General features: G+C 54.2%; 1 protein-coding gene across 1 annotated transcript in view; it reads left to right on the top strand.

Annotated features, from left to right (window-relative positions):
• Positions 1-17,324, top strand: part of ECE1 (endothelin converting enzyme 1) — a gene marked incomplete at its 5' end in the record, with an annotated part of 45,281 nt that overhangs the window by 19,670 nt on the left and 8,287 nt on the right. The window contains 9 exons of the mRNA XM_082274814.1: positions 3,850-3,974; positions 5,510-5,656; positions 5,872-5,937; positions 6,032-6,220; positions 9,591-9,733; positions 10,175-10,289; positions 13,789-13,899; positions 15,175-15,273; positions 15,360-15,547. Of these exons, the coding sequence (XP_082130940.1) occupies positions 3,850-3,974; positions 5,510-5,656; positions 5,872-5,937; positions 6,032-6,220; positions 9,591-9,733; positions 10,175-10,289; positions 13,789-13,899; positions 15,175-15,273; positions 15,360-15,547 (1,183 nt within the window). The remainder of the gene's footprint in view (positions 1-3,849; positions 3,975-5,509; positions 5,657-5,871; positions 5,938-6,031; positions 6,221-9,590; positions 9,734-10,174; positions 10,290-13,788; positions 13,900-15,174; positions 15,274-15,359; positions 15,548-17,324) is intronic.

Below are 17,324 nucleotides of genomic sequence, written 5' to 3'. Positions count from 1 at the left end.
AAGGGGCCCCTGAAACGCGTTGGCTGTTTTTGTTTCCTTGTGAAGGGACATTGGTATTCGATTTTGGACCCTTTGGCTTTTAGTTCGATTTTGGACCCTTTGGCTCTCATTTATAGACTTTTTTTTATTTTTGTTCACGAAGAAATATACAGTATCTGACAAAAGTAAGTGCACCCCTCCTATTTCATTCTATCTTTTCATGTGACAACACTGAAGAAATGAGACTTTGCTACAATGTAAAGTAGTGAGTGTACAGCTTGTATAACAGTGTAAATTTACTGTCCCCTCAAAATAACTCAACACACAGCCATTAATGTCTAAACCGCTGACAACAAAAGTCAGTACACCCCTAAGTGACAATGTCCAAATTGGGCCCAAAGTGTCAATATTTTGTGTGGCCGCCATTATTTTCCAGCACTGCCTTAACCCTCTTTGGCATGGAGATCACCAGAGCTTCACAGGTTGTCACTGGAGTCCTCTTCCCCTCCTCCATGATGACATCACAGAGCTGGTGGATGTTAGAGACCTTCCCCTCCTCCACCTTCTGTTTGAGGATCCCCACAGATGCTCAATAGGGTTTAGGTCTGGAGACGCTTGGCCAGTCCATCACCTTTACCCTCAGCTTCTTTAGCAAGGCAGTGGTCATCTTGGAGGTGTTTGGGGTTGCTATGTTGGAATATTGCCCTGCCCCCCAGTCTCTGAAGGGAGGGGATCATGCTCTGCTTCAGTATGTCACAGTACATGTTGGCATTCATGGTTCCCTCAATCATCTGTAGCTCCCCAGTGCCGGCAGCACTCATGCAGCCCCAGACCATGACACTCCCACCACCATGCCTGACTGTAGGAAGACACACTTGTCTTTGTACTCCTCACCTGGTTGCCCCCACACACGCCTGACACCATCTGACACCAAATAAGTTTATCTTGGTCTCATCAGAGCACAGGAGATGGTTTCAGTAATCCATGTCCTTAGTCTGCTTGTCTTCAGCAAACTGTTTGTAGGCTTTCTTGTCCATCATCTTTAGAAGAGGCTTCCTTCTGGGATGACAGCCATGCAGACCAATTTGATGCAGTGTGCGGCGTATGGTCTGAGCACTGACAGGCTGACCCCTCCCCCACCCCTTCACCCTCTGCAGCAATGCTGGCAGCACTCATACGTCTATTTCCCAAAGACAACCTCTGGATATGACGCTGAGCACGGCACTCAACTTCTTTGGTGGACCATGGTGAGGCCTGTTCTGAGTGGAACCTGTCCTGTTATACCGCTGTATGGTCTTGGCCACCGTGCTGCAGCTCAGTTTCAGGGTCTTGGCAATCTTCTTATAGCCTAGGCCATCTTTATGTAGAGCAACAATTCTTTTTCTCAGAACCTCAGAGAGTTCTTTGCCATGAGGTGCCATGTTGAACTTCCAGTGACCAGTATGAGAGAGTGAGAGCGATAACACCAAATGTAACAACACCTGTCCCCCATTCACACCTGAGACCTTAACACTAACGAGTCACATGACACCGGGGAGGGAAAATGGCTAATTGGGCCCAATTTGGAGATTGTCACTTAGGGGTGTACTGACTTTTGTTGCCAGCGGTTTAGACATTAATGGCTGTGTGTTGAGTTATTTTGAGGGGACAGTTTTGCCCAGTACACACGATCCGAAAATCGGGTGACGTTCCATCCGTTATTTTTCGTATTCTAGCAGCTCTCAATAATATTCGCTTAAAGGGAGAGGTTACTCATGATACGAATTTTCTCGGACGATAATTCTTAGCTTCCGGTATGCGTAACCACGCTGTAGCGTATGAGGGGAAAATGATGTCTACTGCTCACCATTTTTTTCGGACGAACAACATACTGATAATACGATTATCGTACGATGTGTTATAATACGATCAAAATTTTTATGCTTGCACGACCGGATAATATCGGGTGAACTGTTGTGATCGCCTCTCGTAAGCTGTGTACTAACGATCCGATTATCGTCTGATCCTTTCACAAGCGTTAATTTTCGTCCGATTTTCAGATCGTGTGTACTGGCCATAAATTTACACTGTTATACAAGCTGTACACTCACTACTTTACATTGTAGCAAAGTCTCATTTCTTCAGTGTTGTCACATGGGAGGGGTGTACTTACTTCTGTTAGATACTGTAAATCAGACGGGATCCAGTCTCCCCTCCTCCACTGAAGACGCACCTTATTTTGGTGTTGCCAGTGGATATTTCCTCTCTTCCTATCTGGGAAATGTGTCACTGGGACAGGAAGTGGGGGGAAATCTCCCTACTGGAGTCCCATATAGCAGAAAACCTGACTGGGTTCTAACCCTTCCCCCATCCAAAACCCAACCCTCTGCATTCATTTCATTCTTTTACGTTTTTCTGATACAAAGATCAGATATTTGGAGGTGACATTCCTCCACAGATGGATCATGTAAGACAGGTGATAGGATATTGGGTTTGTTATGGTCTGTGTCCCCAATGGGAAGATTTCCTGACTTCCTGTCCTGGTGACCCCGCGACATGCGTGACAGGAAGTAAGGGAATGGACACAGCAATGATCCTCCTTCACTCTGTCCGGACTTGATAAATTGCGGTGCTCCTTCTACTTGAAGCTATAAAAGGAAAGCCTACATTTCCTGTGCGGCGTTCCTGCGTTTCCTGTGCGGCGTTCCTGCGTTTCCTGTGCGGCGTTGTCACCGCCATGTCGGCTCTCTGTAGCTGGGACACCGGGGAAGCAGATTTTGTGTTTTTCGGCATGCTGGAGTGCAGTCCGTGTTCCCAGGACCCGTACAGTGACATGGTGTCACTGATGGCAGATAGAGGGGGGGGTTGGGCTTTTCTGTGACCTTTAGCACAGAGAGCGGCTCCCCCTCCCCCCCCTCAGCGCAGCAGATAAGTCATTTGTTTGTTTTGGAGGAGAGTTGCTGAGCTGCTTTTATTGCTGGCAGGGGACCGGCTATGGTTATCTTCTCTCCAGCCTGCAGATAGGGGCCCCTCCATGTAACTTTCTGGGCTGCAGCTTGGGAACCCCAGCCCGCAGCTTTGGGGGGGCCCTCCATGGGTGTCTCTGTGGCCCCGCAGCTTTGGGGGGGCCCTCCATGGGTGTCTCTGTGGCCCGCAGCTTGGGGGGGCCCTTCCATGGGTGTCTGTGGCCCGCAGCTTGGGGGCGGGGCCCCTCCATGGCTGTCTGTTACCCACAGCTCAGAGGCCCCTTGTTGGGTGCCTTTCTGGCCCATAAGTTGGGGAGCAGCCTTCGATGGCGGCCTTTGTGGCCCGCAGGTTGGGGGGGGGCGGCCCTCAATGGTGGCCTTCGGCCCGCAGCTTGGGGGGGGGTGGCCCTCGATGGTGGCCTTTGTGGCCCACAAGTTGGGGGGCGGCCTTCGATGGTGGCCTTTGTGGCCCACAAGTTGGGGGGCGGCCTTCGATGGTGGCCTTTGTGGCCCACAAGTTGGGGGCGGCCTTCGATGGTGGCCTTTGTGGCCCACAAGTTGGGGGGCGGCCTTCGATGGTGGCCTTTGTGGCCCGCAGGTTGGGAGCAGCACACTGACTACAAATCTCCCATCTGTGACCTCCTGAAAGAGCCCAACATCCCTCTCACCTCCAACCGCTTCCACTGATTTCACCGCACACTGTGAGCTTCTTGCAATGCAGTACAGAGGCCATGATCTGCCTGCATTGCATAGAGAAGCCCAGAGATCCAGTGATGTCACCGGATGTAATAAAGTGTTTGCCTTTTTATATTAAAAAAAAAATAAATGAAATGTTCATGGGGGGAGGGGGGGGGGCGAGAAGCAGATTACTCGGCATTGCTGTGTCCGCTCGGCTGACGTGATTGGTCTCTTCCTTCCCCTGCAGAAAACAAGACAATGAATTTCAGCAGTGCTGCCGAGCACAAAGCTCAGAGTTACTACCAGGCCTGTATGAACGAGTCCAAAATCGCAGATCTCGGAGCCAAACCTCTGCAAGACCTCATAGAGAAGGTGAGAGGACGCAACTCGTCCGGTCATTAGAGGGGTACTCCGCCCAGAACCGCAATGTGTGGTGTTGGCGGCTTCCTCCTACAAAGTTACAATGTACAGTCTGATCACTGGGGGAGGTGGGGGGGTTCAGATTTATGCCGACTTTAAAGTTTCTGGCTGGTTTAGTTTATTAATTTAGTGATAGAACTCCAATATTGTGGTGTGTCTAGTATTGGGGGTGTGTGCGTCTAGTATTGGGGGGGGGGTTGTGTCTAGTATTGGGTGTCTAGTATTGGGGGGGGGGGGGAGTTGTGTGTCTAGTATTGGGGGGGGGGGTGTGTGTCTAGTATTGGGGGGGGGGGGGTTGTGTCTAGTATTGGGTGTCTAGTATTGGGGGGGGGGGGGGAGTTGTGTGTCTAGTATTGGGGGGGTGTGTGTGTCTAGTATTGGGGGGGTGTGTGTGTCTAGTATTGGGGGGGTGTGTGTGTCTAGTATTGGGGGGGTGTGTGTGTCTAGTATTGGGGGGGGGGGGGGTTGTGTCTAGTATTGGGTGTCTAGTATTGGGGGGGGGGGGGGAGTTGTGTGTCTAGTATTGGGGGGGGGTGTGTCTAGTATTGGGGGGGGGTGTGTCTAGTATTGGGGGGGGGTGTGTGTAGTATTGGGGGGGGGGGGTGTCTAGTATTGGGGGGGGGGGGTGTCTAGTATTGGGGGGGGGGGGTGTCTAGTATTGGGGGGGGGGTGTGTGTCTAGTATTGGGGGGGGGGGGGTGTGTGTCTAGTATTGGGGGGGGGGGGTGTGTGTCTAGTATTGGGGGGGGGGGTGTGTGTCTAGTATTGGGGGGGGGGGGGTGTGTGTCTAGTATTGGGGGGGGGGGGTGTGCGTCTAGTATTGGGGGGGGGGGGGGGTTGTGTCTAGTATTGGGTGTCTAGTATTGGGGGGGGGGGGGGGAGTTGTGTGTCTAGTATTGGGGGGGGGGTGTGTGTCTAGTATTGGGGGGGGGGGGGGGTTGTGTCTAGTATTGGGTGTCTAGTATTGGGGGGGGGGGGGAGTTGTGTGTCTAGTATTGGGGGGGTGTGTGTGTCTAGTATTGGGGGGGTGTGTGTGTCTAGTATTGGGGGGGTGTGTGTGTCTAGTATTGGGGGGGTGTGTGTGTCTAGTATTGGGGGGGTGTGTGTGTCTAGTATTGGGGGGGGGGGGGGGTTGTGTCTAGTATTGGGTGTCTAGTATTGGGGGGGGGGGGGGAGTTGTGTGTCTAGTATTGGGGGGGGGTGTGTCTAGTATTGGGGGGGGGTGTGTCTAGTATTGGGGGGGGGGTGTCTAGTATTGGGGGGGGGGGGTGTCTAGTATTGGGGGGGGGGGGGTGTGTGTCTAGTATTGGGGGGGGGGGGTGTGTGTCTAGTATTGGGGGGGGGGGGTGTGTCTAGTATTGGGGGGGGGGGGGTGTGTGTCTAGTATTGGGGGGGGGGTGTGTGTCTAGTATTGGGGGGGGGGTGTCTAGTATTGGGGGGGGTAGGTGTGTCTAGTTTGGGGGGGTCTAATATTGGGATGTCTTCCAGCTCGGTGGGTGGAATATTACTGGTCCATGGGACAAGGACAACTTCCAGGAGATCCTGCAGACAGTCACTGCGTACTACAGAGTCTCCCCCTTCTTCTCTGTGTTTGTCAGCGCCGACTCCAAGAACTCCAACAGCAACATCATCCAGGTGAGGCACGGGGGAGTCCATAGTGGCAGGGGGTGGGGGGGAGTCCATAGTGGCAGGCGGTGGGGGGGGAGTCCATAGTGGCAGGGGGTGTCCATAGTGCGGGGGGGTCTAGGTGTCCATAGTGCGGGGGGGTCTAGGTCGCTCTTCGAGGTTCTTGTTGGGTGGCTCTCCGCTTTTCCATGTACAGTTCTGACCCGTCTCTTCTCTCCCCCCAGATAGACCAATCTGGATTGGGTTTACCATCTCGAGAATATTACCTGAACAAAACGGCCAATGGGAAGGTGAGTGCCAGGATATGGCCAATTTCTGTGCCCCGAATACCCCAACCCCCTCCCCCAGTCACTCTTCTGACTCCCGGTGCTCTTCATTCTGTAGACTCTCACCGGATACCTCAACTTCATGGTGCAGCTGGGGGTCCTCCTGGGCGGGGAGGAGAACGCCACACGCCAGCAGATGCAGGAGATCCTGGACTTCGAGACGGCCCTGGCCAATATCACCATCCCGCAGGAGAAGAGGCGAGACGAGGAACTCATCTACCACAAGATCACCGCCGGAGAGCTGCAGGTGAGACTTCTACCAATCCCTCCCAGTCTCCATTCATTGTACGGATATGAGGGCTCCGCGGGGGCCGGCATATCACAGAATACTCAGGAAGGGTGTTTGTCAGAAAAAGGAAGGAGCTAGAAGTGCACCCCGAGTCTCCCTAGAAGTGCATGAATCGGCCTTACACCCCGAGTCTCCCTAGAAGCCCAGGAGGTGGCCTTACACCCCCGAGACTCCCTAGAAGTGCACACCAAGTCTCCCTAGAAGTGCACCCCGAGTCTCCCTAGAAGTGCAGGAGACGGCCTTACACCCCGAGTCTCCCTAGAAGTGCAGGAGACGGCCTTACACCCCCGAGTGTCCCTAGAAGCCCAGGAGGCGGCCTTACACCCCCAAGTGTCCCTAGAAGCCCAGGAGGCGGCCTTACACCCCCGAGTGTCCCTAGAAGCGCAGGAGGCGGCCTTACACCCCCAAGTGTCCCTAGAAGCGCAGGAGGCGGCCTTACACCCCGAGTCTCCCTAGAAGGGCAGGAGGCGGCCTTACAGCCCCGAGTCTCCCTAGAAGTGCAGGAGGCGGCCTTACACCCCGAGTCTCCCTAGAAGTGCAGGAGGCGGCCTTACACCCCGAGTCTCCCTAGAAGTGCAGGAGGCGGCCTTACACCCCGAGTCTCCCTAGAAGTGCAGGAGGCGGCCTTACACCCCGAGTCTCCCTAGAAGTGCAGGAGGCGGCCTTACACCCCGAGTCTCCCTAGAAGCGCAGGAGGCGGCCTTACACCCCGAGTCTCCCTAGAAGGGCAGGAGGCGACCTTACAGCCCCGAGTCTCCCTAGAAGCACAGGAATCGGCCTTACAGCCCCGAGTCTCCCTAGAAGCGCAGGAGGCGGCCTTACACCCCGAGTCTCCCTAGAAGCGCAGGAGGCGGCCTTACACCCCGAGTCTCCCTAGAAGCGCAGGAGGCGGCCTTACACCCCGAGTCTCCCTAGAAGGGCAGGAGGCGGCCTTACAGCCCCGAGTCTCCCTAGAAGCACAGGAATCAGCCTTACAGCCCCGAGTCTCCCTAGAAGCGCAGGAGGCGGCCTTACACCCCGAGTCTCCCTAGAAGCGCAGGAGGCGGCCTTACACCCCGGGTCTCCCTAGAAGCGCAGGAGGCGGCCTTACACCCCGGGTCTCCCTAGAAGCACAGGAATCGGCCTTACAGCCCGAGTCTCCCTAGAAGTGCAGGAGGCGGCCTTACACCCCGAGTCTCCCTAGAAGTGCAGGAGGCGGCCTTACACCCCGAGTCTCCCTAGAAGTGCAGGAGGCGGCCTTACACCCCGAGTCTCCCTAGAAGTGCAGGAATCGGCCTTACACCCCGAGTCTCCCTAGAAGCGCAGGAATCGGCCTTACACCCCGAGTCTCCCTAGAAGTGCAGGAGGCGGCCTTACACCCCGAGTCTCCCTAGAAGCGCAGGAGGCGGCCTTACACCCCGGGTCTCCCTAGAAGCACAGGAATCGGCCTTACAGCCCGAGTCTCCCTAGAAGTGCAGGAGGCGGCCTTACACCCCGAGTCTCCCTAGAAGTGCAGGAGGCGGCCTTACACCCCGAGTCTCCCTAGAAGCGCAGGAGGCGGCCTTACACCCCGGGTCTCCCTTGAAGCACAGGAATCGGCCTTACAGCCCGAGTCTCCCTAGAAGTGCAGGAGGCGGCCTTACACCCCGAGTCTCCCTAGAAGTGCAGGAATCGGCCTTACACCCCGAGTCTCCCTAGAAGCGCAGGAATCGGCCTTACACCCCGAGTCTCCCTAGAAGCGCAGGAATCGGCCTTACACCCCGAGTCTCCCTAGAAGCGCAGGAATCGGCCTTACACCCTGGAGTCTCCCTAGAAGCGCAGGAGGCGGCCTTACACCCCCGAGTCTCCCTAGAAGCGCAGGAATCGGCCTTACACCCCCGAGTCTCCCTAGAAGCCCAGGAATCGGCTTTACACCCCCGAGTCTCCCTAGAAGCCCAGGAATCGGCCTTACACCCCGAGTCTCCCTAGAAGGGCAGGAGGCGGCCTTACAGCCCCAAGTCTCCCTAGAAGCACAGGAATCGGCCTTACAGCCCCGAGTCTCCCTAGAAGTGCAGGAGGCGGCCTTACACCCCGAGTCTCCCTAGAAGTGCAGGAGGCGGCCTTACACCCCGAGTCTCCCTAGAAGCGCAGGAGGCGGCCTTACACCCCGAGTCTCCCTAGAAGCACAGGAATCGGCCTTACAGCCCGAGTCTCCCTAGAAGTGCAGGAGGCGGCCTTACACCCCGAGTCTCCCTAGAAGTGCAGGAGGCGGCCTTACACCCCAAGTCTCCCTAGAAGTGCAGGAGGCGGCCTTACACCCCCGAGTCTCCCTAGAAGCGCAGGAATCGGCCTTACACCCCGAGTCTCCCTAGAAGCGCAGGAATCGGCCTTACACCCCCCGAGTCTCCCTAGAAGCGCAGGAATCGGCCTTACACCCCGAGTCTCCCTAGAAGCGCAGGAATCGGCCTTACACCCTGGAGTCTCCCTAGAAGCGCAGGAGGCGGCCTTACACCCCCGAGTCTCCCTAGAAGCGCAGGAATCGGCCTTACACCCCCGAGTCTCCCTAGAAGCCCAGGAATCGGCTTTACACCCCCGAGTCTCCCTAGAAGCCCAGGAATCGGCCTTACACCCCGAGTCTCCCTAGAAGGGCAGGAGGCGGCCTTACAGCCCCAAGTCTCCCTAGAAGCACAGGAATCGGCCTTACAGCCCCGAGTCTCCCTAGAAGCGCAGGAGGCGGCCTTACACCCCGAGTCTCCCTAGAAGTGCAGGAGGCGGCCTTACACCCCGAGTCTCCCTAGAAGCGCAGGAGGCGGCCTTACACCCCGAGTCTCCCTAGAAGCACAGGAATCGGCCTTACAGCCCGAGTCTCCCTAGAAGTGCAGGAGGCGGCCTTACACCCCGAGTCTCCCTAGAAGTGCAGGAGGCGGCCTTACACCCCGAGTCTCCCTAGAAGTGCAGGAGGCGGCCTTACACCCCCGAGTCTCCCTAGAAGCGCAGGAATCGGCCTTACACCCCGAGTCTCCCTAGAAGCGCAGGAATCGGCCTTACACCCCCCGAGTCTCCCTAGAAGCGCAGGAATCGGCCTTACACCCCGAGTCTCCCTAGAAGCGCAGGAATCGGCCTTACACCCTGGAGTCTCCCTAGAAGCGCAGGAGGCGGCCTTACACCCCCGAGTCTCCCTAGAAGCCCAGGAATCGGCCTTACACCCCCGAGTCTCCCTAGAAGCCCAGGAATCGGCCTTACACCCCGAGTCTCCCTAGCAGCGCACCCAGAGTCTCCCTAGAAGCGCAGGAGGAAGCCAGCCTAGAGGGGGAGGCCGGGGGGGGGTGCCAGCCTGGATGTAATATGATTGTGTTCCCTCCCCATCCAGGGTTTGATACCCATCGTGCAATGGATGCCCCTACTCCGAACCGTCTTTCACCCGGTGGAGATCAATGAGTCGGAGCCCGTGGTGGTTTATGCTAAAGAATACTTGATGGAGGTGTCCGGTCTTATCAATGCCACAGACAAGAGGTAGGAACAAGTCTTCCAGCTTCCATCGTGGCTCCTCTGTGCGGGTGTACCTGGTTTTATTTATTTTTTTTATGCGGTGGATGGAGAGGAGTCTAGGTGGGGGTAGGGAGGGTGCATTGTTGGCATTTGTATATAATTTTCGTTCCTCAATTATTGTGGCTCCTCTGTATCTCCCTCTCCCACCCCCCACCTCACCCCAGGGCGGGCTCCCCTCTTTTTCTTCCCCAAGGGTGGGTTCCCCAGTGTCGCCGTCCTTTTCCCCCCTCCCCAAGGGCAGGCTCCAGCCTCCCCCCCCAGAGGTGGGTTCCCCTGTGTCGCTGTCCCCCCCCCCCCCCCCCCCCCAAGTGCGGGCTCCCCTCTGTCCCTCCCCTAGTAAAGTAATCCACACTCCTATTGGTGAAGGAGATCCAAGTAGCCAATGACTGATCTTCTCTCCTCCAGAATCCTGAATAACTACATGATCTGGAATGTGGTGCGGAAGACGAGCGCCTTGTTGGATCCGAGGTTCCAGGATGTTGAAGAGAAGTTCCTGGAAGTCATGTATGGAACCAAGAAGGTGAGAGATCCTGGCCGGTCACATCTCCGGGAGATCTGGGAATCCTGGCATGCAGTAGCAGAAGGTCCACAGCTATCTGAGATCTGGGAATCCTGGCGGCTTGCTTCTCGGGGGGGGGGGAGATCTGGGAATCCTGGCGGCTTGCTTCTCGGGGGGGGAGATCTGGGAATCCTGGCGGCTTGCTTCTTGGGGGGGAGATCTGGGAATCCTGGCGGCTCGCTTCTCTGGGGAGATCTGGGAATCCTGGCGGCTTGCTTCTTGGGGGGGAGATCTGGGAATCCTGGCGGCTTGCTTCTTGGGGGGGAGATCTGGGAATCCTGGCGGCTCGCTTCTTGGGGGGGGGGGGAGATCTGGGAATCTTGGCGGCTGGCTTCTCGGGGGAGATCTGGGAATCCTGGCGGCTCGCTTCTTGGGGGGGAGATCTGGGAATCCTGGCGGCTCGCTTCTTGGGGTGGAGATCTGGGAATCCTGGCGGCTCGCTTCTTGGGGGGGGGAGATCTGGGAATCCTGGCGGCTCGCTTCTCGGGGGAGATCTGGGAATCCTGGCGGCTCGCTTCTCGGGGGAGATCTGGGAATCCTGGCGGCTCGCTTCTCGGGGGAGATCTGGGATTGGGTTAGGTGAACATATTGTGGTGTAGTGATCGGCTGTGCTCAGCTGGCATCCTCTCGCTCTGGGCTCAGATCTCAGGAAGTGGTGGCTCCGATGTGCAGGAAGTGGCTGGTTTTGGTCTTGCTCCGGGGTCACATGCTGATGAGTCACACAAGCCAGTCGTGTCCGGGAAGTCGCCCGGCTTTCACTTCATAGAAATAGAAACCCGAATCTGCCAGGAAGGGAAGTGTGCGCTGCCTGAACTGCAACAGTTTAACCTCAGCAAGCACATCAATTCCCCAGAGGGCCCCCACTTTTCTTCAGGGGGGGTCCTACTCTACTCCCGCCATGTAATTTAACCCCTTTGTTGCAGAACATTAAAATAAGTGTCAGTGGAAGGAAAATGGGGGGGGGGGTGGAGGGGGCACCAGTTTTTCCAGCAGTGCTCTGTATTTGCTGTGTCATATTTTGGTCATTGCATTTCATGTTGTAGAGGTCCCCCCTCTAGGAGTCTATCTGAGAAACCCTGGGGGTAACACTGCAGAAATCCTTTAAATGTTAGTTAGGCTCCATGTACACGGGACACTGGAAATGGCCGTTTAGGAGCAGTTGGGCATTTTTTTCAGAAGCCCCTGAACCCATCTACATTTTATCTTATCTGTCCATGTACACCAGGTCGTTTAGTCATTTGCAGGCAGTTGCGTTCAGGGACTGTTTTTTTAGAACGCAATTATTGTGTGTTTCCCGGCGTTTCAAGCGCACAAACGCGTCTAAACGCAATGACCCGTGTTTAGCGTTCGCGTCTTTCCATTTTAAAGGGGAATAATTTTTTGACCTCTAGGAACGGTTCTAAACGTAAACGCGGGTACAAACGCGACCGAACGGACGTTTCAAACGTCCTAAAAATTCCAGCATTCAAAGGGACTTTTAACAACGTCCCGTGTACATGGACCCTAATAAGATCTCCATTCCATTATAAAAAAATGAATGTTTGGTTTATGTCTCCCCATGCGCTGCGCATTACTGGTTACACAACGTTCCTCCTTTTGTCTGTGGGTAGAACAGCGCCCTCTGCTGTCCCTTCTGATTACATTGTGTGATAGAGGTCATGAGATTAGAGGCTCCTCACGTGTGGTGGAGGACATGAGATCAGTGTACAACCCTGGTGCCCAACCCATGGCCCTTTAGTTACGATGTGCGACCCTTGGACCTCAGTCTGTAGTGGGAACATTGATTTCTACCAGTTCTGCAGCATCTCCCCATCCAACAATGTACCCTGTCCTCCCTCTCTGACCACCAACAATGTGTCCTGTCCTCCCTCTCTGACCACCAACAATGTACCCTGTCCTCCCTCTCTGACCACCAACAATGTACCCTGTCCTCCCCTCTCTCTCTGACCACCAACAATGTACCCTGTCCTCCCTCTGACCACCAACAATGTGTCCTGTCCTCCCTCTCTGACCACCAACAATGTGTCCTGTCCTCCCTCTGACCACCAACAATGTACCCTGTCCTCCCTCTGACCACCAACAATGTACCCTGTCCTCCCTCTCTGACCACCAACAATGTACCCTGTCCTCCCTCTCTGACCACCAACAATGTGTCCTGTCCTCCCTCTCTCTGACCACCAACAATGTGTCCTGTCTTCCCTCTCTGACCACCAACAATGTGTCCTGTCCTGCCTCTCTGACCACCAACCATGTGTCTTGTCCTCCCTCTCTGACCACCAACCATGTGTCTTGTCCTCTCTGACCAACAACAATGTGTCCTGTCCTCCCTCTCTGACCAACAACAATGTGTCCTGTCCTCCCTCTCTGACCACCAACAATGTGTCCTGTCCTCCCTCTCTGACCACCAACAATGTGTCCTGTCCTCCCTCTCTGACCACCAACAATGTACCCTCTCCTCCCTCTCTGGCCACCAACAATGTGTCCTGTCCTCCCTCTCTGGCCACCAACAATGTGTCCTGTCCTCCCTCTCTGACCACCAACCAGGCGTCCTGTCGTCCTCCCTCTCTGACCACCAACCAGGCGTCCTGTCGTCCTCCCTCTCTGACCACCAACCAGGCGTCCTGTCGTCCTCCCTCTCTGACCACCAACCAGGCGTCCTGTCGTCCTCCCTCTCTGACCACCAACCAGGCGTCCTGTCGTCCTCCCTCTCTGACCACCAACCAGGCGTCCTGTCGTCCTCCCTCTCTGACCACCAACCAGGCGTCCTGTCGTCCTCCCTCTCTGACCACCAACCAGGCGTCCTGTCGTCCTCCCTCTCTGACCACCAACCAGGCGTCCTGTCGTCGTCCCTCTCTGACCACCAACCAGGCGTCCTGTCGTCGTCCCTCTCTGACCACCAACCAGGCGTCCTGTCGTCGTCCCTCTCTGACCACCAACCAGGCGTCCTGTCGTCGTCCCTCTCTGACCACCAACCAGGCGTCCTGTCGTCGTCCCTCTCTGACCACCAACCAGGCGTCCTGTCGTCGTCCCTCTCTGACCACCAACCAGGCGTCCTGTCGTCCTCCCTCTCTGACCACCAACCAGGCGTCCTGTCGTCCTCCCTCTCTGACCACCAACCAGGCGTCCTGTCATCATATATATCTATATCTCTATATAGTGGGTGATGTGAGATTGGTGTAGAGGATCATTGTATATGGTGGTGGGTGAGGTGAGATTGGTGTAGAGGATCATTGTATATGGTGGTGGGTGAGGTGATTGGTGTAGAGGATCATTGTATATGGTGGTGGGTGAGGTGATTGGTGTAGAGGATCGTTGTGTATGGCGGATCATTGTATATGGTGGTGGGTGAGGTGAGATTTTTGTAGCGGCTCTACAGAACAGATCTGAGGTTTGTGTCACAGTAATAACTTTCCCTTTTCTCTCGGATCGCCATCAGAACCCTCCTCTGCTTCTCTTATAGACTTGCACCCCGCGCTGGAAGTTCTGCATTGGTGACACGGATATCAATCTTGGCTTCGCTTTGGGCGCCATGTTTGTCAAGAGTGTGTTTGCGGAAACCAGCAAACCCCGGGTAAGCATGGGGGAGGGAGAGGTAAACTAAGGAGGTTGGGGGGGGGGGGTGTAAGAGCTGGGAGCAAGGGGGACTGACCTGTAGAGTGGGAGATCTAGGTGAATGAAGTGAGCTGTGGAGTGGGGTACTAGTTTGGAAGATCTGAAGGGAAGGTGGGGGAAGCTTGGAAACTGGGGGACAAGAGTGTGGGGAGCTGCAGAGTTGGGGACAAGGGTGGGAGATCGGAGGACTGGAGGCAGGGGAGATGACCTGGGCAATAAGGACCAGGGTGAGAGAGTTGAGAACAGGAGGACAAGGGGGGATAATCTGGGCCCGGTGAGGATTGGGTTCTCGGGGTCCCCCCCCCCCCTGGTGAGGATTGGATTCTCAGGGTGGCTTCATCCCCCCCGGTGAGGATTGGGTTCTCTGGGTGGCTCCGTCCCCCCCCAGTGAGGATTGGGTTCTCGGGGTGGCTCCATCCCCCCCAGTGAGGATTGGGTTCTCGGGGCGGCTCCGTCCCCCCCGGTGAGGATTGGGTTCTCGGGGTGGCTCCGTCCCCCCCCGGTGAGGATTGGGTTCTCGGGGTGGCTCCGTCCCCCCCCGGTGAGGATTGGGTTCTCGGGGCGGCTCCGTCCCCCCCCCCCCCGGTGAGGATTGGGTTCTCGGGGTGGCTCCGTTCCCCCCCCCCCCCCCAGTGAGGATTGGGTTCTCGGGGTGGCTCCGTCCCCCCCCCCCGGTGAGGATTGGGTTCTCGGAGTGCCCCCCCCTTCCCGGTGAGGAGTGGGTTCTCGGGGCGGCTCCGTCCCCCCCCCCCCCGGTGAGGATTGGGTTCTCGGGGTGGCTCCGTCCCCCCCCCCCCCCCCCAGTGAGGATTGGGTTCTCGGGTGGCTCCCCCCCCCCCCCCCCCGGTGAGGATTGGGTTCTCGGAGTGCCCCCCCCTTCCCGGTGAGGAGTGGGTTCTCGGGGCGGCTCCGTCCCCCCCCCCAGTGAGGATTGGGTTCTCGGGGCGGCTCCGTCCCCCCCCAGTGAGGATTGGATTCTCGGGGCGGTTCCGTCCCCCCCGGTGAGGATTGGGTTCTCGGGGCGGCTCCGTCCCCCCCCGGTGAGGATTGGGTTCTCGGGGCGGCTCCGTCCCCACCGGTGAGGATTGGGTTCTCGGGGTGGCTCCGTCCCCCCCGGTGAGGATTGGGTTCTCGGGGTGGCTCCGTCCCCCTCCCGGTGAGGATTGGGTTCTCGGAGTGGCCCCCCCCCCCCCGGTGAGGATTGGCAGTGATGTATATTCGATGTTTGGCGCAGGCTGTGCAGATGATTAAAGGTATAAAGAAGGCCTTTGAAGAGAGTCTGCAGACGCTGAGCTGGATGGATGAAGATACGAGGAAGGCCGCCAGAGAGAAGGTGAGATAATCTGCAGATCTCTGGATGACCTCATCAAACCGCACATCGTCCACATCTTTCATAATGAGGTCATCTTCTTTTTCCAGGCTGAAGCAATCTATGATATGATTGGTTATCCAAACTTCATCATGGATCCCAAGGAGCTGGATAAAGTGTTCAATGATGTGAGTGAGTGGGGGCAGGGAATGAGCAAATATGATCACTGCCTGGGTAGACGGTACATGGGAACAGGGACATCGATCACTGCCTGGGGAGACGGTACATGGGAACAGGGGCATTGATCACTGCCCTGGGGAGACGGTACATGAGAACAGGGACATTGATCACTGCCTGGGGAGACGGTACATGGGAACAGGGACATTGATCACTGCCTGGGGAGACGGTACATGGGAACAGGGACATTGATCACTGTGTCAGAATGTTTATACTGCTCTGTCTATTTATGTCAATAAGCAAAGATCTGTGCGGTTGGAGAATCAACTTATTTCCACAAATGAATATGTAGCAAATTCTTTTTATTGATCTCTTTTTAAAAGCATATACCAATCTTCGTGAAAACAGTCTACAGTATGGAATATATAAGAATATTCACGAGACATGTAATCACGATAAATGATCAAACTTGAGATGACACAAAAAGATAACTGTACATAAAATATGAACTTCAAACAATGAATGCAATGTGATTTGTAGCTCAATAATGAAAGTAAAAATAAAGCAAGATAACGTTTTCTCCAGGTATAGTATAAACCATAAATGAATGTTCTATATAATCAGACCACAATTGTCTGCGCAATGCACAGCCTGATAGTCACTCCACTGCAGATGAAGCGAGAATAGGCTATGCAAAACGTGAGACTAATACGCCAATATGCGCTAAATCTGATATTAATAAAAATGTTATAAAAAGCAAAAATCATCTCTTAGAGAAAAATGTACCATGGTTTATACGGCTGGGATTGTAATCTCGTTACCCTTTAGCAGGAAATGTAAAACATTTAAGAAAGTACATAAACATTATATATATTATTGAATAATAATCAAATAAACAGCAAGGCATATTTACCATATTTAAAATGGCTGCTAGCTTAGAATGGTCGTTACCAGAGTCCTTAAGGTGGCTGCCTTTCCAAGATGGTGGCCAATTAGGGAGGAGTTTCATTTGGCGTCCCTCAAAGTTTCAGATACATGATGGAGCATGTCTGGATGAGTATATCGAGGGATGTAGTGGTGTGTATGTTGTATGTGTAATGTATGTTGTCAGTAGTGATGTGTCCCTTGCACATCTGTGTTTTCCTATTTTTATGGTATAGAACAAAGGACTATTAAAATTACCATAAGTTAAACCCAGAAGGAGTGACATTATCCCAATTGGTTGGAACATCTTATTCATTAACTGGTGAGGTCATTGGGTGACACCTCTTGGTTGACCAGAATATTGAATATTAAACTATAGGATTTCTCCATTTAAGAATATCATAAAACATAAAATGTATCCATACTCTCATATATTACATGTCCATTTAATATCCACCATGTATCTAAATAAGGAATGAATCTGGTAACGCCATTTAAAAAGAATCTATCTATTAATATATATATTGGAAATGACTTTTCAACCTAAAACTTCAATTACTAGTAGTCAGTCACCAGAGATGGCAGTATTGTGTTGCTCTTAGGTTCAGTATAACAGCATTATTTTCTTACAAATAAACTTTGAACCTTATATTGACAAAGAGCTTACCATCTCAGACTTCCTAGAGTCTGGCAAGGTTAGACAAAGTTTTATGATGCTTTCTACAACTTACAATTTACAAATGTTTACTGAAGCCTCTCTTGACATACAGAGATGAGTCATCACATCAGTTAAACTTTCTTTAGCAAGGATGAAACAATTATAATATATAACGGTTGTCTACATATGTATGTTAGTTATATATATATTTCATTGTTAATATTATGTTACATATAAGATTATAACATATCTGTAAATCTTATTTTTAAATGGGTTTAAGCATAGAAAATACTGACTAAGGTTTATGGCCCCACAC

The sequence above is a fragment of the Pelophylax lessonae genome, assembly GCF_965119305.1.
Source record: "Pelophylax lessonae genome assembly, chromosome: 12".
Lineage (NCBI taxonomy): Eukaryota > Metazoa > Chordata > Amphibia > Anura > Ranidae > Pelophylax > Pelophylax lessonae.
This window is presented reverse-complemented; position numbering and strand designations above follow the sequence as displayed.